General features: G+C 43.5%; 1 protein-coding gene across 1 annotated transcript in view; it reads right to left on the minus strand.

Moving 5' to 3' along the window:
• Window positions 1–23089, minus strand: part of efnb3b (ephrin-B3b) — a 72168-nt gene that overhangs the window by 7572 nt on the left and 41507 nt on the right. The window contains exon 3 of the mRNA XM_058066040.1: window positions 3382–3474. Coding sequence (XP_057922023.1) covers window positions 3382–3474 — 93 coding nt within the window. The remainder of the gene's footprint in view (window positions 1–3381; window positions 3475–23089) is intronic.

The following is a 23089-nucleotide window of genomic DNA, read 5'->3' on the forward strand; positions in this document are numbered from 1 at the left end:
TGTTTGTCTATATGTGCCCTGTGATTGGCTGGCCACCAGTCCAGGGTGTACCCCGCCTCTCGCCCAAAGACAGCTGGGATAGGTTCGAGCACCCCCCGCGACCCTCGTGAGGAAAAGCGGTAGAAAATGAATGAATGAATGAGCTTCATCCATCCATTTGACATTGTTGCTGGACTACCAAGCATGCCTTGCGGGCATTTGGAAATAACAGTTACAGTAAACCTCGGATATATCGGATTCAATTGTTCCCACTGGTTTTGTCCGATATAAGCGAAATCCGTTATATGCGTATACCGGAAAATGTCCGTTTTACGCATATATCGGATTTATATCCGGTATATGCGTAAATCGGATTTTATCCGTTATAAAAAGGCACTTCCTTGACTATGTTTCCAATGTACCTGGACTGGGCAATGAAAAGAGACGTAAGGTAATGAGAATTGAACTTTATTGGACTCTGAGCATAACAAATTGTTAATTAAGCTAGGCCCCGTTACGCCCGTCAGGCCTACGTTATTTCCAATAGTGAGGTTAAGATCTCATTCACTGCTGTGCTAGTATTATTGACGTCACTCACTTTTATATTTGTCCTAAATCTGCAGCCAGGAGAAAGACAATAGCCAGTGACATCAACAAGATTAGCATAACGATGCGGCCATCCGATATATGCCAGGGAAATTTAATGGAAATGCATTGGAACGGGACTGGAGATTTTGTCCGAAATAGGCGAAATCTGTTATAAAAAAAATCCGATATATGCAATTAATTTTTATTGGAAATGCATTACAGAAAAATCGGTTCTTTTTTATCTGTCCGTTGTGAGCGAATTTCCGATATATCCGAGGTTTACTGTACAGCCAATCAACAGCGTAGTTGGAGGTCAGTGTATGGCTAAATGCTGCATCGGAATCAAGGGAACTAAATCCTGCTTGATGAAAACAAACCAGGCTTTACGTCACCGATATATTAACTGTCATGTACGGTACGGTAACTGTAGCAAGCTCGGGGGTGGAGCCATCTGGATCGATCGTGACTGGGAGCAGGCAGAAACAGATGCACGATGGAATAAGCCAGGACAAGTCAGGTGTGCATGTATGTCCACCGACTCGCAGAAAGACTTTATTTAGTTGAAAAACAACATCGACGTGACCTTTTCGGGCGCCGTGGTGATAAGATGAAGAGAAGAAAATGGAGAGCTGCGGCAGTAGCAGCGGTGTTTGAGTGGGCAGGGGGGAAAAGGGGGGAATTTAAACAAAATGTTGGCTGCATTTGAAGAGTGGAAATGTTTATGGATATGTTGTTTATATAAGTTGTGTCACCGTGTGACAGGAAGCGCTATTGTCATTCGCCCGCGTCTTAAAAAGAGCCGTAGAAGTATTTCTGTCGACCCTGCTGATGCAACGGGGCTGATAGCGGCGACACAATACACAAATCCTGATAACGCCGACTGAGCGTCGGGTGGAGGGAGGCGGGGTCATGTGAAGGACAGGTGGCTATTATGTGCAGGAATGTGCAGGTCAGTGTTTTACCACATTTTTTTCCAAACCCCCCAAAAAGCCTGAGAGAATGAAGGCGAGGCTCATTAGCTGCAAACAAATTACGCACAGCCTAAAAAGCCAGATTTTAACAGCAAATGGTGTCGCTGTGTGGTTATGCCGAGCCCTTTCTGAGCAAATGTTTATGTCGTCGGTAATGTACAGTTGTGTGCACGAGAAAGAGGAGTGGAACTAGTTAAAAAGGAACTGCAAGGGGAGTCAACGGGGCTCATTAGAGCTGACTGATCCTACACTTCTGCGCTGTTCTCGCCGCTTAACAAGCTCTAATATGCTCGCTGAGAGGAGCCACCCACTACGAAAGGAAGTGTGTGTGCGCCGTATAGTGGGAGAAATGGATTAGAAGAGGAGGAACATGCAGTGGACAACACACTTGGCATGTTTGCGTCTGTAAAAAGGAACTCTGGTGCATTTGATCTGTTTGTGTGGTCAAGTTTGAAGACCAACATTGGAATTCTGGTGTACACCAAACAACTTGCAAGTGAACTCGGTTTGATTCACTTAAGTTCAAATGTAAACACTACTCCACGTACCAAAGACAGTGACAGCAGATTTTAGTTGGGAATATTTGCGCAGTATATTCACTTATTAAGCTCATAGGGGACCACAAATTTGCTACTGTGGCCCCTAAGCGGTGGAATCAGCATCCATTGCCCATCATACAGGCCTCTTCCCTGTCTGTAAATCTCTTCATAAAATCATTGGCCAATGATACTGTATCATAATATTTTTTATTTCATTTGATCTGTTTCTGGTTTATCATGGCTGATTTTATACTTTTATTTTATTTATTTTACCTTTATTTACCCAGGCAAGCAATTTAAGAACAAATTACAGTAAACCTCGGATATATCGGACTCGGATATATCGGAAATTCACTCACAACGGACAGATAAAAAAGAACCATTTTTTCTGTAATGCATTTCCAATAAAAATTCATTGCATATATCGGATTTTTTATAACGGATTTCGCCTATTTCGGACAAAATCTCCAGTCCCGTTCCAATGCATTTCCATTAAATTTCCCTCGCATATATCGGATGGCCGCATCGTGGCGCTCCGATTCGCCGAATCGTGACAGGCCGCTATACGACGTCATTTGCAGCGTTTGCAGCGTTGCCTGCGCGTCCAGGTACATTGGAAACATAGTCAAGGAAGTGCCTTTTTATAACGGATAAAATCCGATTTACGCATATACCGGATATAAATCTGATATATGCGTAAAACTGACATTTTCCGGTATACACATATAACGGATTTCGCTTATACCGGACAAAACCAGTGGGAACAATTGAATCCGATATATCCGAGGTTTACTGTAACAAATTCTTATTTACAATTTCACGCACTTTGAGAGAGAGGGGAGTGCTGAAAATAAGAACGTTATACACCTTTTTCATGTTCTAATGTTATTTTAAATGTTCTAGACATACCTTTTTGCCTTCTATTTATTTTCATTTCTATTTTTAGTCCACTGCGGTTGTTTTACAGTGCTTTACAAATAAAGCCAGATGGATCGGATTGGACAAAAGCTACCCAATCAAGTTCTTACATTATGCATATGTTCTTAACTGTGCAGCCTTTGGTTCCGTGACAAAAATAAACTGAGCACAGAGTATCTTTTTTACATTTTTGGTCCACACCATGTGACGTAACTGAAATATTCTGAACCAAAATGCCATCTGCTGGGTGGACGACATAGGGTATTTTTATAATCTGTTCTAATTACTGGCTCACATTTTGAATCACAAAAAGATTCAAAAAGCGCAGTTGTTAGACACCAGAGTTAGTTTTAACCACCCAATAAGTCAGCAGGAAGAAGACTCACTTTGCCCCACTTTAAGGACCACCTTCATGCCCTGCGTGGCACAAACTCCGCCCCTCATGCTGTCCAGACCTTGGCGCGTCCCATCTGATGTAGCTGCAGGGAAAGGAAGACAAAACGGCATAGTTAGCTAAGCACACACACACACACTCGTGAAACGCAGTATGTACTCCACGTCCATTCAAACTGCACAGCGTCCCTCGGTTTCAAACAATAAATTTCCCTCAACCATTCCAGTGAGGCGACAAGTGACATTTGCAGAAGCCACAATTTAAAAGCACGACTTGAAACTTTGAAATGTCAAACGAAAAAAAAAACGACGGCGGGCACTTCAATAAGTCCTCTTTAAAAGAAAAACGCTGGCATACACCCCCCCAAGCCCCCTGCAAGCGAACCACTTTCACGCCACAGTATATACACGGAAGGGAATGCAATTTTGCCTTAAAAATGACACCGTACATTAAAATATCTTATAGGGAGAAAGGTCCAGGAAACAACTCTGAGTACCTGAGTATGTCAACTTCAAGTAACTAATAGAAATGCTTTAAAAAGTGAATAAGAGAGTCAAAAACGTCTCCTTTTGCCAACACTTATAATTATACTAACACCATTTGCTGTCCGTCAAACAGCTTGCAGCCTCAGGGCATCTTGGCAACATGGCAAGAATGTTATCATTTAGATATTTATGCAAGAAGAAGAAGACGAAGTGGGACAAATGAGACAAAAGTGACAACCGTACCTCCTCAGCATCAATCAATCACGCACAACTCATCAGCTCGTTACCCCCCCACCCAAAAAAAAACACACCCGTCATTGCTTAATTTCTATTTTGTAGCCACATTTTTCTTCACACAAGCGATTAGCCCGTCTGTAGGCAAGGGTATGAGGGAGGATGGAAGGAACGAAGGAAGGAAGGAAGGAAGGACAGTGAGAGACAGAGAGAAGTGTGAAGAAGATGCGGTTTTACTTATAACACCTCCTCCTTCTCTCCATCCATCCCTGCATAATGTGGAGTGTGAAAGCAGGAGGAGGACAAGTTTCAGGTCAATGCACGGAGTCTACTTGCTCAAATAAGAAAGTCAATGACATCTTCGGCGCCCTCTATGGCTAAAATCCGCCGTGTGAGATACGTATGCTAGCAATATTCTCACAGTCTTATGATCCATACACACATGGTCAAATGACGTATGGATTAGTTGCTAAGTAAGATATTTCGCTTCATGGCGGCCATGTTTTCTTCAACCAAACTTGATCAAATTTTAGACAAGCGTGCTTGTCAGTCCCCGAAAGCTGTGTACCAAATTTGGTGAGGGCCAGACACACTAAAAGTATAGTGGGTGCACCACCATGCGGCTTATTATTATTATTATTATTAGAAAAATAATAGCACATGCAACACAGTGACGGTGCATGTTGGTACTACCCCGATACAGATACTGCAGCCATTATGTGTCATAAAAAGTCTTTATTCGATATTCATGTGGACTGATCAAGAGAGACGGGCCAAATGGACCCGCCCACTCACCCTCAGCTGTTCCGAGACTAATGTCCTCTGACACGTGGAAGGAAGGCGGGAAGGCAAACGAGTAGCAAGGGAGGTGAGGAGGACGACGTGGGCGAGGAGACAAGGAGGGCATGCGGCGGGAGAGTGTACGGGACGCCAGGCCAGGAGACGTGATTGGCTGTGACAAGCTGTTGGTGATATGATGGGGACATGAGACCAGGCGACGTGATGATGGAGTGACACAGTGTGCACCAAAGTCTCTGGAAAATCCTTGGAGTATTTGTCAGGTTCAGAGGATGTTGAGGTGTCCCCAATTTGAGAGGAGTAATGGACAACTAAGGAGGAGAAAAGACGTGCCGTGCATGGACATGATTTCCAATGAGATAAGAAGGAAAAGCGGAGACAAGGGAGCGATGAGTAATTGAGACAATGATGAGCACTGATGGCGGGATGTGACACGGCAGAGGACACGGGAGAGGAAGGATGTCTCTGTGAAGACCAAATCAATGGAATAAAAGTGCAGTCACGGTGTGGAGGTCTGCACACGAGGAGGCCCAGGGAAGGATAGCAAAAGATGACTGACCTTTGATGCATGTGCATCATCACGGGATGAGGACATAACCAGATCCATAATGCATGGGACGCATGACGCACAGGTACACGGAGCAAATAAGGAAACAAATACCACAAAAAAGGTCCTACACCTGCGTCTTCCCACCAGTTTACCACTGTCTGCTATTGTGTCCCTCACCTTACCCTTATTTCCAAAACATGCGACTTAAGTCACGTATACTGTTGTGTCCTTCACCTTTATCCTGTCTTCTCTATCCTTGTGTCTGTGCCTATTTGTCGTCGTCCATTGTGTCTTCATTATTCACTCTTGTCTTACCTATATCTTGTGTCTTTACGCCTGTGTTCACCTACACTGTGTCTTTCTTCTATGTCGACACGTACGCCCGACACCTCTGTCTTTCTTGTCTTGTTTCCTGTCTGTCTTAGTCATGTCTACACCTGTGTCCTTCACCTGTGTCTTGATGTTTGTCCAATCTTATGTTAACTCACAAGACAAGAAGCAAATGTCAGACACGGGGTTTAAAAAAATGACACAGGTATAGGGTGTCATCTACATGAAATTAGTAATACATTGTATGACTGGATATACTGTATAGCAGGGGTCTCAAACACACGGCCCGCGGGCCAAATGTGGTCCGCAGGACACTAGTTTGAGGCCCCCCGCCTTGATATGAAAGTTTAATGTTAGTGCGGCCCGGGCAAGTTTGATATGGATGCTGTATGGTATCATGTACCCAGAAAAAATTATTACGTTTGATTCATGTTCATGTTAAAGGTTAAATAACTGTTAATAGTTATCCTCCCTATCCGTGTGGAAGTGGTAAGTTTTTGGCTATTTAAGTTGAAAGGAAATAACTTGAAGGCTACCGTTGAGGTCGCTGGCTCTCTAGTTTGCGAGTTAGCATGTGTCTCAAGACCCTGCAGTTGCGCAATATGTTGTAAATAAAAATAAGTATAAATGTGACTATAGTCGTGTTTTGTCATGTCTACAGGGCTCTAATAATGCTTTGTTTATTTATTACTGATTGATTGATTTTCTTTATTCTTGATTTCTTTATTTATTTTTCATCTTATTTTGTGCAGAAAAATAAAAATTAAGATATTTGAGAACAGTGGAATGTTTTATCAGAGCTTTTATTGTAGAAAATCAGAACCAAAGCACTGAAAAAGTTTGTATATTTTTCTGTTTTTAATAAATGTGTTGTTTTTTGTTTTTTTTTGGAAAACCTGTTGCGGCCCAGCCTTGCCCAGACCCTAGCGCCAGTGGCCCCCAGGTAAATTGAGTTTGAGACCCCTGCTGTATAGGCTTACACAACTGAAGTCACACATGTTGGACATAAGGGTAAAAGGTAGACAAGAAATACAGGTGTAAGACACAAGGGTATACGTGACTGAAGTCTTAAAGATGTCTACGTTCAAGTCCTTCACCTCTGTCCTGATTCTTGTCTACCATTGTGTCCTACACCCGTGTCTCGCTCTAGATCCACCCTCGTTCCACCAGACCCATTTTCCCTCATGCCCACCGTGCGTGTCCCCCCCGCTTGTTTCGTCTCCTTCTGTTCCCCATCCGTCTAGCTTCTTTCTGGCACCACCCGCCGTTTTCCCACCTGTGTCTCATTTCTGTGTTGTCATTTTTTTTTTTTTTTTCCCAGAGTTCGGTCTGTTCTGTCCTGTGTCGCCCCCCCACAGCGTGCTATGAGCTCAGCAGTGCGATCGGTCCTTGAGTCTCTGTATGTGGAAAGTAGTCCCGTCTGTGCAGTTTTGACTTTAAATTCTTCCTCTACAAAGCCAAGCTAGTGACTCAAGTGTGTGTGTGTGTGTGTGTGTGTGTGTGTGTGGAATTTACAGTTGTCTTCCTGTTTAAATTTGTTTTGCACCCTCTCCAGTGCACCATGTCTGTCATCTGGATGATGAAGAGCGTAGAACCTCGTCTTTCTCACTCCTCAACCCCTCTGACCCGCTCCTTTATAAAAAATTATTTTTTTAAAAACCTGTCTCTCACCATGAAAATTGACTAAAAACCTTTTTTTAAAAATCTGCTGACGCTTTTATAACCAGACTGCGAGCATTAATGAAGCCATCATAAGCCATTAGTTTGTGGAGAAAAGGAATTTCAGTTGAAACAGAACAGGCTCTATTTGGACTCCACATGCAGGAGAGGAAAAAAAAAAAATCACACACCAGTTGAGTATTATTTTCACTTTGCATTCCACCTCGGAATACACAGCGCACCACTTCTTCCAACACAGCGTGAAGTTTCCTCAAACTTGTTTTTCAGCAACAGAAGCAGGTTTCTTCTCATCTAATGTTACCGACAAAACAACAACAACAACAAAAACAAGACCTGTGGTGACTTTGTTGTGGTTGTACTAAGTCATCCCCAAAATGGGAAGCGGCAACAAATGAAAGGGAAAAAAAGACAAAAAGTCATATGGCATGCTTGAGTTTGGAGGTGTGGATGGAGTATGAAGACTCACGTGAAGTAGAGTCAACAAATTCACAATAGCGTGCACATTTATCTGATCCATTCTCTAACTCCATGAACACCCACCCCGTCGAGTTAGACGCCCGCCCTCTGGATTCTAGTGGAGTTGTTTCTTCACTTGAGGGAGTTTTTGCCTGCCTCTGCTGCCAAGTGCGAGCACGCAATGAGGTAATTTCATTTTCTTTAATGTATGAGGAGCATGGTCAAGACTGGGTCAATGTGTAAAGCGCCTTGAGATAACATCTGTTGTGAATTGTCACTTTACAGTCAAACCTCGGTTGTCGTGCACGCTGTTTTCAAGATTTGATTTTTGAGAAAATATTTTCCCTTCATTTTTGTATACTATCTTAGTTTTTGTATAATATTGCAATACTCTGTTTGTCTTGTACTGTGTCATTATGCAAAATCAAGTGCCCAAACAAAGCACCCTGCATGTTGCTGAGTCACTGTCCGTGTATTTTTTTCTTTTTTTTCCCCATTGTGACTGCTGAATAAACCGTCATGGGGCCAAAAAAGTTGTCAATGCCAGCAGTTCATAAAAAAAGTTGATAAACACTAGTCCACTTCTATCCATCCATTTTCCGTACCGATTATCCTCACTAGGTTCACGGGTGTATGCTGGAGCCTATCCCAGTTGACTTCAGGCAGGGTACACCCTGGACTGGTCGCCAGCCAATCACAGGGCACATATAGACAAACAACCATTCACACTCACATTCATACCGATGGACAATTTGGCGTCACCAATTAACCTAGCATGTTTTTGGAATGTTGGAAGAAACCGGAGTACCCAGAGAAAACCCACACACGGTGAAAACATGCAAACTCCACAGAAACTCCAAGCGGATATTCAAGCCCTAGTTTTCCTGATCTCCTGACTGTGTGGCCAACATGCTAACATGCTCCCGAACCAATTAATGACAAAAAATGAGGTATGACTGAATAAACTAAATTGACTTGACTTGACTTGACTTGACTTGAGAGCCATTCATTTTCTTTGAGAAAACCAACATATTTTATGACTAGCACATTTCTCTAGACTCAAAACTAAATTTTATGGGTTCTTACTTGGTTTATGCCCCTCCTCGATGTTTTTGCATACTCCTGCTCACAGACACTTACCGACACTAACATTAAAAGGCAAATAAACAAAGTTTCTTAATAATTCATTGTGAAGAATTGGTAGAGGGGAGTTCTGTTTTAGTTTAAGTCAAACATTCATGTCCGTTACCTTTGTGTGGGACTCGGTGCCATGATCACAGGTTAGAACCCACATGATGTGTCACATGCCCACCCGCTTAAGAGAATCTTGGAGAGAAATATCCCGCAATAGCAATCCCGCAATTTCTCCCATGCCCCCCACAAAGTCCACACCATTACCTCAAAGGACACGACACGTTTTTTGGGGGGCCTTGGCGCCACTCGGAATCACATCCTATTAACCTCCGGCGCCCACATACATGGAACGAAGTGGGCCACGCCACAGCAGTCACTGCCGTCCTCCTATCCTAAAAAAAAGTGAGTGCTGGAACAAGGAAGCACACATGCTTCAATGTTAATGTTTCGCTGAGGGATGCTGAGGGATGCCGAGGGCTCCGATGCTGCTGTTTTCCGTCACGCTGTTGTTTGCCTTTGACTAAATCCGTGTCACAATTCATGAGATGGCACAGCTTGAACAGTGTGTGTGTGTGTATCAGTGTGTGTGTGTGTGTGTGTGTGCATCCTTGGCGGAGCATTCTGCTACAGCTGGTGTCATGTACAAGCACAAAAGGTCACGGGTGTTTTTTTTAAATATGTTGCCGAGATCACTCACTGTTGATAATCTGCAATGTGTGCATCAAGACACAATCACTGCTAAAGCTGCTTATAGGAGTGGGCGGGGCTTCTTTATAGACTCTCACATATGACGTTAGCTCATGTCTGACCTAGACAGACCGGGGAAAAACAAAGTGAATAAAAGTGCCAGCGAAGGGAAACGAAAAGCAAGAGCGGAGTCCAATGGTTTGCTGCGTGATGTAACGCCACTAAAGTGGCAGCCATGTAGGACAGTCACAAGCAATGTTCCATACAACTGGGTCAACACTCCCATCCCGGGGCAGCGAGGGCATTCTTGAGTGTGTGTAATGTGTCTGTGTGTAATGTATGTGTGTGTGTGTGTGTGTGTGCTAACTGCTAGTGCACCTTCCCAGTGATGCATTTTGCATGCATTTTAAATGACTTCTTAAACCACTGCCTATCACCACCACTGAACCTTTCTTTTTCTTTCCGAGGTGAGCAAGCAGGGCAATAAGTTCACTTTGTGTGCGTTTGTGCGTTCCTGCCGTTCGTCCACCATTACATCAGACTGGAGGCCTGGAAGAAATGGGTCAAGTTCTTCTTCCGCATGGACCATTTTCTCTTATTCCCAGAAAAAAAAAAAAAAAAAAACACCTCAAGTTGTCCATTCGTCCCACCAGGACGATGACAGATCTACAGGGGTATTAAACACCCCCAGCAAGTCTGAGAAGTCTCCACTTGTGTATTCTAAATGATAGCCTGGGAGGACAGACTTATTCAAATATGGAAGATACTGAAATGTATACAAGACTCCCACGTCTTCTTGCTGCAGGAGCATCGCTCAGTGTGCTTATGCAGATCAATGCATTTTTTTTTTCAAAAATGGAACTGGTCTGTGTAAAAGTATGTCACACAAGACACCCCGGGGAGTAAGTCTTCTACTCCTGATCCGCCGCACACAAAAAGGTGAAAAAAACAAAACATGCACCCCTACCTCGCTGAAGGTGATATTGTTTTTTCTGACAAATACACCACAAATTTCTCGCACACCCACCACATCTTTAAGGTGTTTATTCAAATCACAACCAAACTTGGACTACATGTACTTATAATTCATACTTCAGTCATTAATGTATAGCGTGTTTTGTCTTTTGTGGTGAGCTGTGTCGCTGTAAACACAAACATCATCCTGATCTGCGGCAATGTCACTTGAGCGCAGTGAGGGGGAAAAACGGGAGACAGCAACACCCAACTTCAGGCTTCACATCTCCCATCACTTGTCAGACTGTCATCACTGTGCGCGCACACACACACACACTCTCTCTTCCGCTGAGAAGAACTCCACTGTGACATTGTCTGTCATTGCTGGATTACAGTGTTGGCGTCAGGCCTGCACACATACTCAAGAAGACGCGGGATGAGAACCTTTTGGCCACAAAAAAAACAAAAAAAAAGCCCTGCTGATCCAATTCTGCATTTATTCCCAGCCAGAAAAATTCCCAAGATGTCAGTGTCAACACTGCAGGCTGACGACCCTGGCAATCATCAATAACGTGGATATTTTGAGCACGGCGGCTTTTGGAGGGTGAGAACATATCCAGGTGAAGGACGAAAGTCTGCCTTGGAACCGTAAGCTCGGGAAGTGGGTCACGGGTCTGAAGGGAGGAACGATCTGTGACATGCATCTGGAGGGAAAAGGGGAAGCAAGTGGGAAGATAGTGGGTGGCAGTCGGAGGAGGGGGGGGTCTAAATTAAGATGATGGAAAGCAGACGGGAGTGAGAGTGGGGGAGTGAAGGAAGAACTTGGGACACTTTATTAGGTACGCTATCTGAAAACAAGGCCAGTGATCCGTTTGTGTTTGCCACTGGTGTGTGTGTGTGAGTGACGGGGAGAAATGCTCTGTCTGGCTATAAGGTAGAAGTCATTTGGCATCACTTGTTGGTTTACATGAATAAATCCCTAAACTGCGAGTACAAGATGAGCTGTTTTTTTTTTTTTTACAGGGGAAAATACTGCGTTGTATTTACAGTCTTTATATTTAAAGTGTATTCCATGTCAATACACGGAGAGCTGTTTCTAATATTCCCACTCCCTGGTGTAGCAACAAGACAGCTCGCAATCTCACATTCCGCCAACACCAAGGAGCTTCAAAGCAGTGGCGGGACATGTCAAATATGGGGGTGTCCAAACGGCTTTTGGCATCGACGATACAAAACTCGCAAAAGCATGCAAGACTAAGAGGACCTGACCCATATCGGGTCTCCCGAAGCAATGTCTAGTCTCTTACTAGCTGTGACTGTTCACGCTTTCATTTCTGAAACAAAACCGTCTGTCTTGAATATCAGCCAATACTGATATCAATGCAACACAATACATACTTTATTATATATTCTGTAGTGTGCAATGTTAAAAAAAGGCTTGATCAAGTGATATTATAGTACAGTAAATGGTCTGCAACAGTAGGTATGACAAAAACTCACTAATTTACTTGTAATAATGTATTGAGGTTCAAGGTGAAGCGTTTAAAACCGACACTAGCTAACACCGAAAGGGTCCAGCTAATGCTAATGACTTTACCGTCCCCTGGGAGATGCTACTTCATATGCACGATGAGGTTCTTCATATTAAACTTCCCCAGTTCTGTGCCAAAGTTGTGCATGATAAAAGTTTCGCACTAAGCTGCAATGCCTATTTATTGCCACACAGCTGAATCTGATATTGTTATTTTTTTGCAGATATCGGCCTCTATATCCGATATCAATATCGGATCAGGACATACTGGATATATGGTCTATATTCTCTTCCAGGCGACTGTAGTCTAAGGGGACCTATTATGCTAATTTTTCGACCCTTTGTATTTTGTTGTGGACTCCTATAGAGCAGCTACACACAATAACCCGCACAGAAAACTTTCTAGATCTTCCAGAATCTAAACCTATTTCATCTGTATTTCCTTGGATTTGTGCTTCCTGCAAAAACGGTCTGTTTTAGTTTATTCCACCCACATCCCGCTCGCTACGCTGTGATTGGTCACACGGCCAAAGTGCTTCCTAACTACAAACGAAGCCCACTTTCTAATATAGTGGGTATGGGAGTTGATAATAAATGAATAAAGTTTTTGGAGAGTTAATTGAAACGTGTTTAGGAGGTACTGGCAGGTCGTGAGCTACTTGCTGGCGAACCCTGACTTACAAGTCGGCACCAAGGTTGGTGCTCCTCCAACCTTGCCTGCCCGAGGAGGAGCAGTCATTCTCGGACACACTTTGTCAGAAGTGGAGTTCAGAAGCCGGACGTGAGGGCACCGCATTTACGAATCTTGGCAGCACAACATCGGTAGTGGTAATGTGGTCATTACACGTTTTTTGCGGGAATACCGAGTTCGAGACAGTTAGCAGTGTAGTTCTCTCAAGTCTCTGTGGACGCAATACAAAACAATCCCGTGTGAAATTACATTGACAGATGAAAATATTTTTCTCTTGCTCCGATAACTTCTGCCCGAGCTTGCCTCGTAAACAGAGCAGCAGAGTTTGGGGGAGGGCAAAGAGTGTATCGCGCCTACAGCAACGCCCATAAGGAAGCCTGTCCCTCTGTGACATCACAAAGGAACAGTTTTGCAACGCCCTCTGACACCGAGCGTTCACAGCCATCCCAAACTTCTTTTAGGGCTCACTTGCGAATGCGTAAAGCTCATGATCTGAAACTGGGGCATCATTTAACACGAGAATACAATATTATAATCACATTTATAGGTCCAAAAAGTGGAAATAAATGGATTTTGCTGAAATATGTAAGTAACTTCGACAACAACACTTTCAAAGCAGCTTACTACCGTGTTCCTCGAACTTAAATCCATGACTTCTCTCCCACCAGCACCGTGTCCACAGGGAGACACTAATACATGAGCTATTCCGACTAGCATGTAGCTGAATGCGGGCACAATGTTACTCTAAACGTCCTTGAACCATGACTGTGATACTTCTGAGTGTGCGGGCATGTGTCCTTGTTGTTATAACACATGCAGCACATGCGGTGGAATTCAGAGATGTTTTGCTAATCTCCACCAGTCCAGTCTGTTCTCTCTCACTCGCAACCCCCCCCCACCGTTATTATTGTTTCCAAAAGGAGGAGCACATGTGCACGCGCACACACACACATACACACATGCATGCGCACACATACATAAGAGGCAGCCAGGCGAAATAATACATCTTGACATGTGTGCCTGCATACTGCTGCAGGGAGAGATTGCTGAGAAAGAAAGTGGATAGAAGGAGGGCGAAATATGAAGGGCAGGATGATGGACAGCGGAAGGCATAGTGCAATTATATACTGTCTGCTGTGTGTACGTGCGTGTGTGTGTGTGTCTGCGCATAACAGTAAGAGAAAGCGAGTGATGACAGTTGTGTTTGTTTAGTTCCTCTGTGATTAAAGCAGGCTGCTCAAAGCTGTGTGTTCAAGCTATATGGCAATCTGTCTCCTTTCTTAGCTGCTCTATCCGGGAGTGTGTGTTTGTGTGTGTGTGTGTGTGTGTGTGTGGTTTTCACATGTGTAGGTGTGTTTATGCAGCTAATGCATCAGTCTGTCTTCGGTTTTCAGAGTGTGTTTACGTCAGTGCAAGTTTACACGTCTATACCTTTGTCTGCACGTTTGTCTGTCTCCTCCCTAATGTCTGCGTCTCCACCCTAAGCGGTTCAACTCATTAAAGACCATTTTACAATTTATGAACGGGTTTCTATGTCCTTAGACCTCTGCGGGGAACACATCGCAGTACAAGTACACACATCATTAGTATTATTAGCGTCATTAGTAGCTGGGCTCAAGGCAGCACGGGTGCACGTTCTAATTCGAGGACAACTTTAAGAACTTCCAAGGTGAATTTTCTAGTTTTTTCAGAAACTTGTGGCTAGTTTTTTTTACACTTTGCTACATTAAAACAACCAAACAACAAAAAATCTGGTTTGTTATAAAACATTAAATCGTATTATTATTATTATTATTATTATACTGTATGTTGTATTGGGCGGCACGGCTGTCGAGTGGTTAGCGCGCAGCTAGGAGACCAGGGTTCAATTCCACCCTCAGCCATCTCTATGTGGAGTTTGCATGTTCTCCCCGTGCATGTGTGGGTTTTCTCTGAGTACTCCGGTTTCCTCCCACATTCCAAAAACATGCTAGGTTAATTGACGACTCCAAATTGTCCATAGGTATGAATGTGAGTGTGAATGGTTGTTTGTCTATATGTGCCCTGTGATTGGCTGGCCACCAGTCCAGGGTGTACCCCGCCTCTCGCCCGAAGACAGCTGGGATAGGCTCCAGCACCCCCTGCGACCCTCGTGAAGAAAAGCGGTAGAAAATGAATAAATGAATGTTATTTTTCACTGTAAAGTTATGGTAACTTCTCTTATGGGCGATTTGTACTGTCTAACATCTGCAGCATTTCCACTGCATTAAACAACAGTATATTTTCGGTAGAAAATGAATGAATGAATGTATATTGGATTATTGTCAGTAACAGGAATAGTAATAAAGATCATTTGAATATTGTTTTATATTTTTAAATATGTAAAGCTATTTTAGTAAATTTACTTAATTGCCAAAGGCATCCTAGGTGAGCAAGAGAAGATTCAAGCCCTTCTCAAACACTGAAAACGCAGCATTAAAGTCAAAGCATCACAAATGTAGGGGTACTGTTGAGCATCTTGGCCACAATTTCCATCATTTGGGGAAATCTTCCGCCCTCTGGTCCACCAAAAAAACTGCAAAAGTGTGACTTCATCTTCTTACCCCCTGAGAGGGGCCGTAGACATGGTCAGGTTTCTGGTACTGTTACTGAAAACTGAAACAGCTGAATTCTAGATCAAAATTCACCAATCATCCTCCCATAGGAAAAGAAAAACCTCTAAAGTTGTCCTCCTGGGACTACTCACCGCTCTCTTGGAAGCCATGTTTGCACAACATGCCAAAACATGACAGATGGTGATATTTGCTGGCAAGACCGTCTGACAAATACGAGCTAGTTTGGTGGAAATGAAAGTATTGATACAACACAGCCAGCGCACAGCTTTTATATTCATAAAACCGCTTTAAAAAGTCCAAAAAGCGTGCTAGCTGGCGTTGCATGTCACTGAATCAACAACACACTCGTTTATGGTCCAGGTTTCATAAACCGTCTTCGATTACTGCGTCAAGTCATCCGAGGAGCACCTTCCAAATGTCGTAAACCACCCAGCAGCCGCTCTGATCTGCACTTCATCACACGTTTCCTAATTGCGCTCCAAAAATAACAAACCCAGGATGACTGACTCACTTTTCAGGGAGAACACAGGCCGAGTACATGTGTATCAATCATGTAGGAATAACAAACCACACTGTTTGGCTTTTTGCATTGTAAAATAGAATAAAAACAGGCCTTCAATCTTTATTAAAGCCTCAAATCATCCAAAATGGACTTGTCTTTATAGAACCGTGGCATTCCAAGCGAGGTATCGCGCTAAAGTGGATAAATACAGGTTAAAGCAATAAAACAGAGCAGCCATTCTTCATCATAAAGCGAAAAAAAAAAAAAAAGGTAAGATGCCACCGGCCACAACGGGGCCCTCTTCTCCTCTTCGCAGTGCCACCAAGAGAGCAGCGGGGGGCGCCGCTGATGAATTAGCGCACTGTTTTCATTCATTAGGCCGCACCCAACGCCTCACTTTTTCGCTCTTTATTTACACCCTTTTCTTCATCGCAGACTTCTCTGGCAGCGCACACACACAAAGAGTGTGTGTTCTTCCATATGTGTGTGTGTGTGTGTGTGTGTGTGGGAAGGATTATGGCAGCTGTGAATAGGGGCCAGGCTGGGCCCCGGCCCTGGCTGAATTAATTACTCTAATTAGCTTCTTAATTGCATATATCACGCCGCTGGTGAGCAGGGCCGGAGCTACCGATTTAGGGTCCGGATACACACACACACACACACACAATTACATACGTACATGTGGGTGGCAAAAAAGGGCCTCCTACCCCCGCAAATCCACTTGAGGTCGTTTAAAGTGTAGAAACGAGACCGAGCCCACCCTGTAATGGGCGCTATTCAATTATCAACCCCTCCACCCCTTAAATTCATCGATATATAATAAGAAGCGGAGGGGATTTATATCACATCGGGAATATAGGAGCACGGCAATAACTGAATGATTAATACATAACATGAATTTTGTAATGTATGAGAACTTTCAAGTCAATCCGACTTTTGGGTTTCATAACAGTGCCATCATGTGGTGAATCTGTCCGAAAAATGACAGCACAGGCGACACATTGGGGGTGCATGTTTTGACACATTTAATCGTTTTGTGTGCAACGGTTCAGGAGTAAGAAGATTTCGCTAACACAAAACAAGTATACAGTCATGTGGAAAAAAAAAATGCAAAACAAAACAAGCACACAATCAAGCTTGTACTTAATAAACGATGCAGAGCGAGCTAATGAGATGTCCAGGCCAATGAAAGGCGAGGAAAGGGTGGGGTGTCCTTGGCACCGGGGTGATGTGGGGTGAGATGTAGCCAATGTTCAAGACAACAATGAAGATTAGTGGTGAACAAGTCAACAGCCAGTCCGCTAATGAATCTTCTCTACCAAATACACACATTATGCACAAACACAAACACACACACACACACACACACACACACACAACACGATAATGACGTCCTTTGTGTAGTTTTGGAAGCAATTAGGACGCTTAAATGGTGACTAAAAAGGATTTGTGGTTGATTGTTTGTCCTTTCTGTCTTTGAACACTGAACCTTCTCACTCATGTGAATGTCAACATGTCTCCTTGAGTGTGTCCTTCTATGTTTCCTTTGAGTCTTCTTTGATGGTGTCCTATTACACATTTCATCTTAGTTAAATGAGCATTCTTGTGAAAAAGACACTCCGTGGTGGAACACGCTGCACACTAAAGAGTGAACCTGTGCTATTTTCTTACCCGTACACCGGGTATTGGCGCACTTATTGAAGTCAGATTGACTTGAATAGTCAACATGCTCTTAGCCCCTTTTATGGTTGAAAAACATGGCCGCCATCAAGCAAAACTAAACTAAAATCAAACATAAATGAGCCGACATGACAAAAAAAAAAAAAAATTTAATTTTTGGCTTCTTACGTTGTCATTCCTCCATACTCCATTTTTAAACGGTTAGGTTTCAAACAAGTAAATTGGAGACGCTAACTAGTTAACTCTATAGGTTGCTATGCAAGTGGTGCCCATCCTTTATGTGATCCCTGCAGTGATACCATAGCTTGTGCAAACAGAATAATATGAGTGTAAAGGTGACTATAGGGGTGCTAATTCATATCCACAGGGCTCTAATAATGTTAAGAAAAAAGTAATTGAGAAAAACATTTAAAAGCAACAAATACCATATCCACAATACACAGAAGGTGCCACAAATTGAATTTACACTCGTGAAAAAAAATGACACCCCCAATGGGGTGCACTCATTTTTGTGTTTGTGTGCTCAGCTTGTGCGAATGTGTCTATTAAGTTGATGTTGAGGTCATGTTTGCGTGAATCCGGGCCACTAAATCAAACGCTATATTAGAGAGCTAATGCTGTGTACCGATGGCAGAGGTCAGCCGGTGAGGTGCGCTTGTTTTAAACACCCCCACTTGCTTCGCTCATACGCACACACATTTGATTGCTTAGCAGAAGGCAGGCAGCACAATGACGCTATTGTGTGCTTTAGCGGTGAGACATGTTTGCATATGTGTGTGTGTGTGTGTGCTTGTGAGAGACAGACAGTGCAAGGAGGTTAAATGAATCATACTATGTTAACCGGGCCCGATCCAATTAAGAAGGGATTCTTTGGTGTTTGTGTGTGTGTGAGACCTTTAGTGGGGGAGATACATACTCTCTCACGCCATCAACCCCCCCAACCCACCACACACACACACACAATCTCACAGACAGTGGCAGGGCTCTGATTGCTGACCTAAATCAGCCGGGCGATCTGTCACTTTCTCTTACTTACACTCGCCACACATCTTTTTTTTTTTTCCTTGCTTCTCTTCTTCTCTGTTTAATTTTTCTTGCCCAAACAATCACGTTCTCATTCTCGCTTTTACCTGTGTCACCAAGTTGCGTAGTGTTGAATGTGTGCCAGCTTCACCCTTGTCCTGCTTTTACGAAGACAACAATGCTGACTTTTAAGGTGTACATTAAACATTACCTTTACTGTTGTGGTGCTAAAACTACACCACATCACACTGAGAACTGTTCCATGACAGTTCCATAATGTTTGCCCTCGTTATCACGGGGGGATAGCTTCCCAAAATAGCCCACAATAATTGAAATCCACAAAGAAGCTTCATTTTTTTACAATTATTAAATGTGTTTTAAGGCTGTAAAAGCCATTACCATAGACTTTATCCGCTTATCTCGGGACACAATAAATTGTTAAGTGACTCCCTCGTATTTCATTCCTTTGCCTTTTCGTTCTGGTGCCGTTCCGCTGTACTGTAGCGTTTTTGTAGCCTTGTTAAAACATATTGCTGCAGTATTCCTCCTGTTGCAGTCCTCCACATTCGAAACGATATTTCATTGACAGTATTACGTAAACGTACAAAGATGACAAGGTAGCTAGCAAGCAAGCTAGGGATGACACACGAGACAAGGTAGGTCTGCATGGGGGAGATTGATCGACAATGGTCTACAGCCAATCAGGACGCAGAAAACAATGGGCGGTGCAGACAGACAAGAGTGTGAAGAGAGACAATTAGCTTCCCACAATGCATTTTTTCTGAAGAGGCCAGGCTGGGCTTATACCAATTAAATTATTATTACAAAATTATTATGCTTACTAGGGTCGTGGGTATGCTGGAGCTTATCTAAAAAAAAGCCTGTAAAATGGCGTAAAATGAATATTTGACGTGGTCTGGTGTATAAAGTGAAAGACAAACAAAATTCCCAGCGGACTGTTATAAATTGAAGTGTAAAATAGTGTGCATGTATCAAATATATAGTCTGGCCCCCCGGTCAATTTTGTTAACTCAATGCAGCCCGCGAGTCAAAAGGTTTGCCCACCTCTGCTTCAGCGGAGAAGAAATTATTCTTCTTCCAAAGGTCTGCTGGCTCATTCTATTCCATTTCCCACTTTTGCCTCCTCATTCCGGGCTGCTTGTGCACACGAGAGCTGCCTCTAGAAGGAAGTGGATGTGTTTGCTGGACTGTGAGGAAATGCGTTGCATGCCGCATGAGAAAGACGTTGCAAATAGCTGCAGATAGCAGAGTATTGGAGGAGGAGAAGGAGGAGGAGGAGGGCAGGGAAGTGGTGCACTCAATAGGAAAGTACAGTCAGATTCATGGAGGTCCAGGATGGAAGGTTATAATAAGGTAATATTTGTCATTTGAGACGAAAAAGAAACTTTTAAAAGTCCAATAAACTTTTTTCCAGACCGCTGAGTCGGGTCTAGAATGATCATATTCGTTGAGCTGGATGCAGCTTTGATTATATAGTACCACTTATCAAAGCCTGCAGGTGAAGTCTCTTAGTTTCCTGTTGTTTTTTTGTAAGATAATTAAGTGTAAAATAATTATGCATATAAACAAACAGGTAAACAAAAATCAATAAAAAAAAAAAAGGAATCGTTCATGAAACACACGAGAAGCAACTCATCAAAACGACTTTGTTTGAACTTTGTCTTCCTCTCACTTTGCTCACTTTAGCTTCTACAAGTCAAAAGGCCTTGGACATGATCAAATATTCAGCAGATATTGATTTCTCAGAACTCTCAGGATTCCAACGTTCACTTTGCCAACCCCCCCACCCCACCCCCACACACAAACACATAACAGCAAGCTAGCGCAGCATGGCGTCGAGGTGCAGCTCATTTACTCCGCAGTGCAGCTCTAATCTCGTCCGTCGCATCATCCCCCTTTTGTCTCCTGTCTTCATCCGCGCTCGTCTTTATCTGCCGCTCACCTTCAACCCCCCCCGTCCCCCCCCTCTTAACTGGATCTGGCTGTTGTTTCATTTATTTCCGCTTAACCCTGATAAATAAACCAGCAAGGGCCTTCTGCATTATTGAACGCTTTGACATTGCTGTCTGCACGCACCGCCACGTCAAGCAATCACACACAACGCATCGCATGCACATGCGCGCACACAGAAAGGCTCGCAATTAACAACAGCAAACATACCATACAAGACTTGTGTTTTTGGAGGTGTAGCCTCCTTTGGAGTCCACTCGCTCCTCTATTATTCATATATGATGGTGGGGGCTGTGTTGTTTATGTCAGTGCTTGTGCACCAGTCTCTCCACAAAGCCCCGGGGGGTCCGGCTCCATAAAAGCACTGCTGGGAGTTCTTCAGTTCAGTCATTCATTCATCCATTCACGCCTACGCTGGCATCCGCATCCATGCGCAGTCACAAAAACTTGCGGATATCTGCACGCGCACGCGCACAAACACGCGGACACGCACACACATACGGCATCTGTCTCAGCATGCGGCAAACAACAACACAGAAGTCCTGCAGTGAGTGACCGACTCACCAAAACAAGTCGGAAAACTTTTATATTTTCAAGATGTTTACAACCACCCGTGTGTGTCCATATGTATGCGTGTGTGTGTGTGTGTGTGTGTACGTGTGCGTGTGTGCATACATTCAGAGAAGGCCCCGGTGCGCATCGACGTGAGCGTGCATTCATTTGGTGAAGATAAGTGAGAGACGGATAAGTGAAGGACATCACTCAGTCTTACATGCGCATGCTTCCCGGCCAAAATGTCCCCCGTGAAGACAAAAACGTCCTCACAATAAAAACAAACACAAACGTCTTCCGTTGCTCAGAAGTCATTGAAATGCTCCACACACACATACAAGGTCAAATGTATGTTAACAGGGAAGCAGTCATTGTTCACTGCAAACTGCAGATATACACTTACCTGTAAATGTTGCATTCAAAGTCATTTAGGAATGCCAAACACATCTATAGACATATAGATGCATGTGCATATATGGAAAAAGCACCTTCTATTGCTGTCTTGGTTTATGATATAATGACTTGTGGACTCCGATAGAGCAGCTACACACAATAACAAGCACTTTTTAGATCTTCCAGACTCGGCACCTATTTCGTCATAATCCCTTGGTCATAATCCCAAGTGCTCCTGAGGAGTTCCGAATTTACTGCATCCCACATAGCTTATTCAATAATGAAAAAATAAATACAGGAGTGAAAACTGACAAGAAAATCGAACATTTGTTGGATTGCTGTCCCACAGTTTTACTGCATATGCATGTGCTAAAGGTTGTACTGTTGTGTGAGTTGTAGAGATGTTTCAAATCAAACCTTTAAGGCACCGTACTTCACCACTGAAAATGTCAGCCGTCTTATATTTATTGACATTCAGGAGATCAATGTTGAAGTACCCACAGAATGTATCATAATGGGATGTACTAGCCCTTTCAATGTATTTCCAAGGGTTTTGGCTGCAGTCCACTGAAATATGAGGACTTCATTCTGATGTGTGAAACATCCGGCTCTTGAGACAAGACGATGCATGAGATTGGGTCCAGGTCACAATGCCTGTGAACAACAATGTCTGTGTGTTTTAAAATGTTTGACGCTAAATGATGTGTCAATATTTTTTTTAATAAACCACTAATGTTATGATAACATGTAATATGTCATAATAATATTCCCTTTAGCATGTTATTTTTCAAGGAGACCCGAGTTCAATCCCACCCTCGGCCATCTCTGTGTATGTTCTCCCCGTGCATGCGTGGGTTTTCTCCGGGTACTCCGGTTTCCTCCCACATTCCAAAAACATGCTAGGTTAATTGGCGACTCCAAATTGTCCATAGGTATGAATGTGAGTGTGAATGGTTGTTTGTCTATATGTGCCCTGTGATTGGCTGGCCACCAGTCCAGGGTGTACCCCGCCTCTCGCCCAAAGACAGCTGGGATAGGCTCCAGCACCCCTCCGCGACCCTCGTGAGGATAAGGGGTAAAAAATGAATGAATGAATGAATGTTATTTTTCACTGTAAAGTTATGGAACTGCCATTGGTAACTTTGTACTGTTTAACATCTGCAGCATTTCCACTGCATTAAACAACAGTATATTTTCCGTGTATTTACTTTGCCAACTAATCATCTCGGTGACTGTTGACTGTTTGGGTTAAGGCTCTGAAACGCTATGTGTAAGGTCGGGTGGATCTGTTTGAGGAGGGCGAGTTCATTGTGTTGCCTTTTATGTCACCACCACAAATTCAGCATACTGGCTTGTTGGTGTTGATGAGCTCACCTGGCTTTGCAAGCATCTTTTTCCCTCCTAACAAGGCTCTCTTGCTACACCGTGTGTGTATGCTAGCAGCCCCACCTCCTC

The sequence above is a fragment of the Doryrhamphus excisus genome, chromosome 3, assembly GCF_030265055.1.
Source record: "Doryrhamphus excisus isolate RoL2022-K1 chromosome 3, RoL_Dexc_1.0, whole genome shotgun sequence".
Taxonomy (NCBI): domain Eukaryota; kingdom Metazoa; phylum Chordata; class Actinopteri; order Syngnathiformes; family Syngnathidae; genus Doryrhamphus; species Doryrhamphus excisus.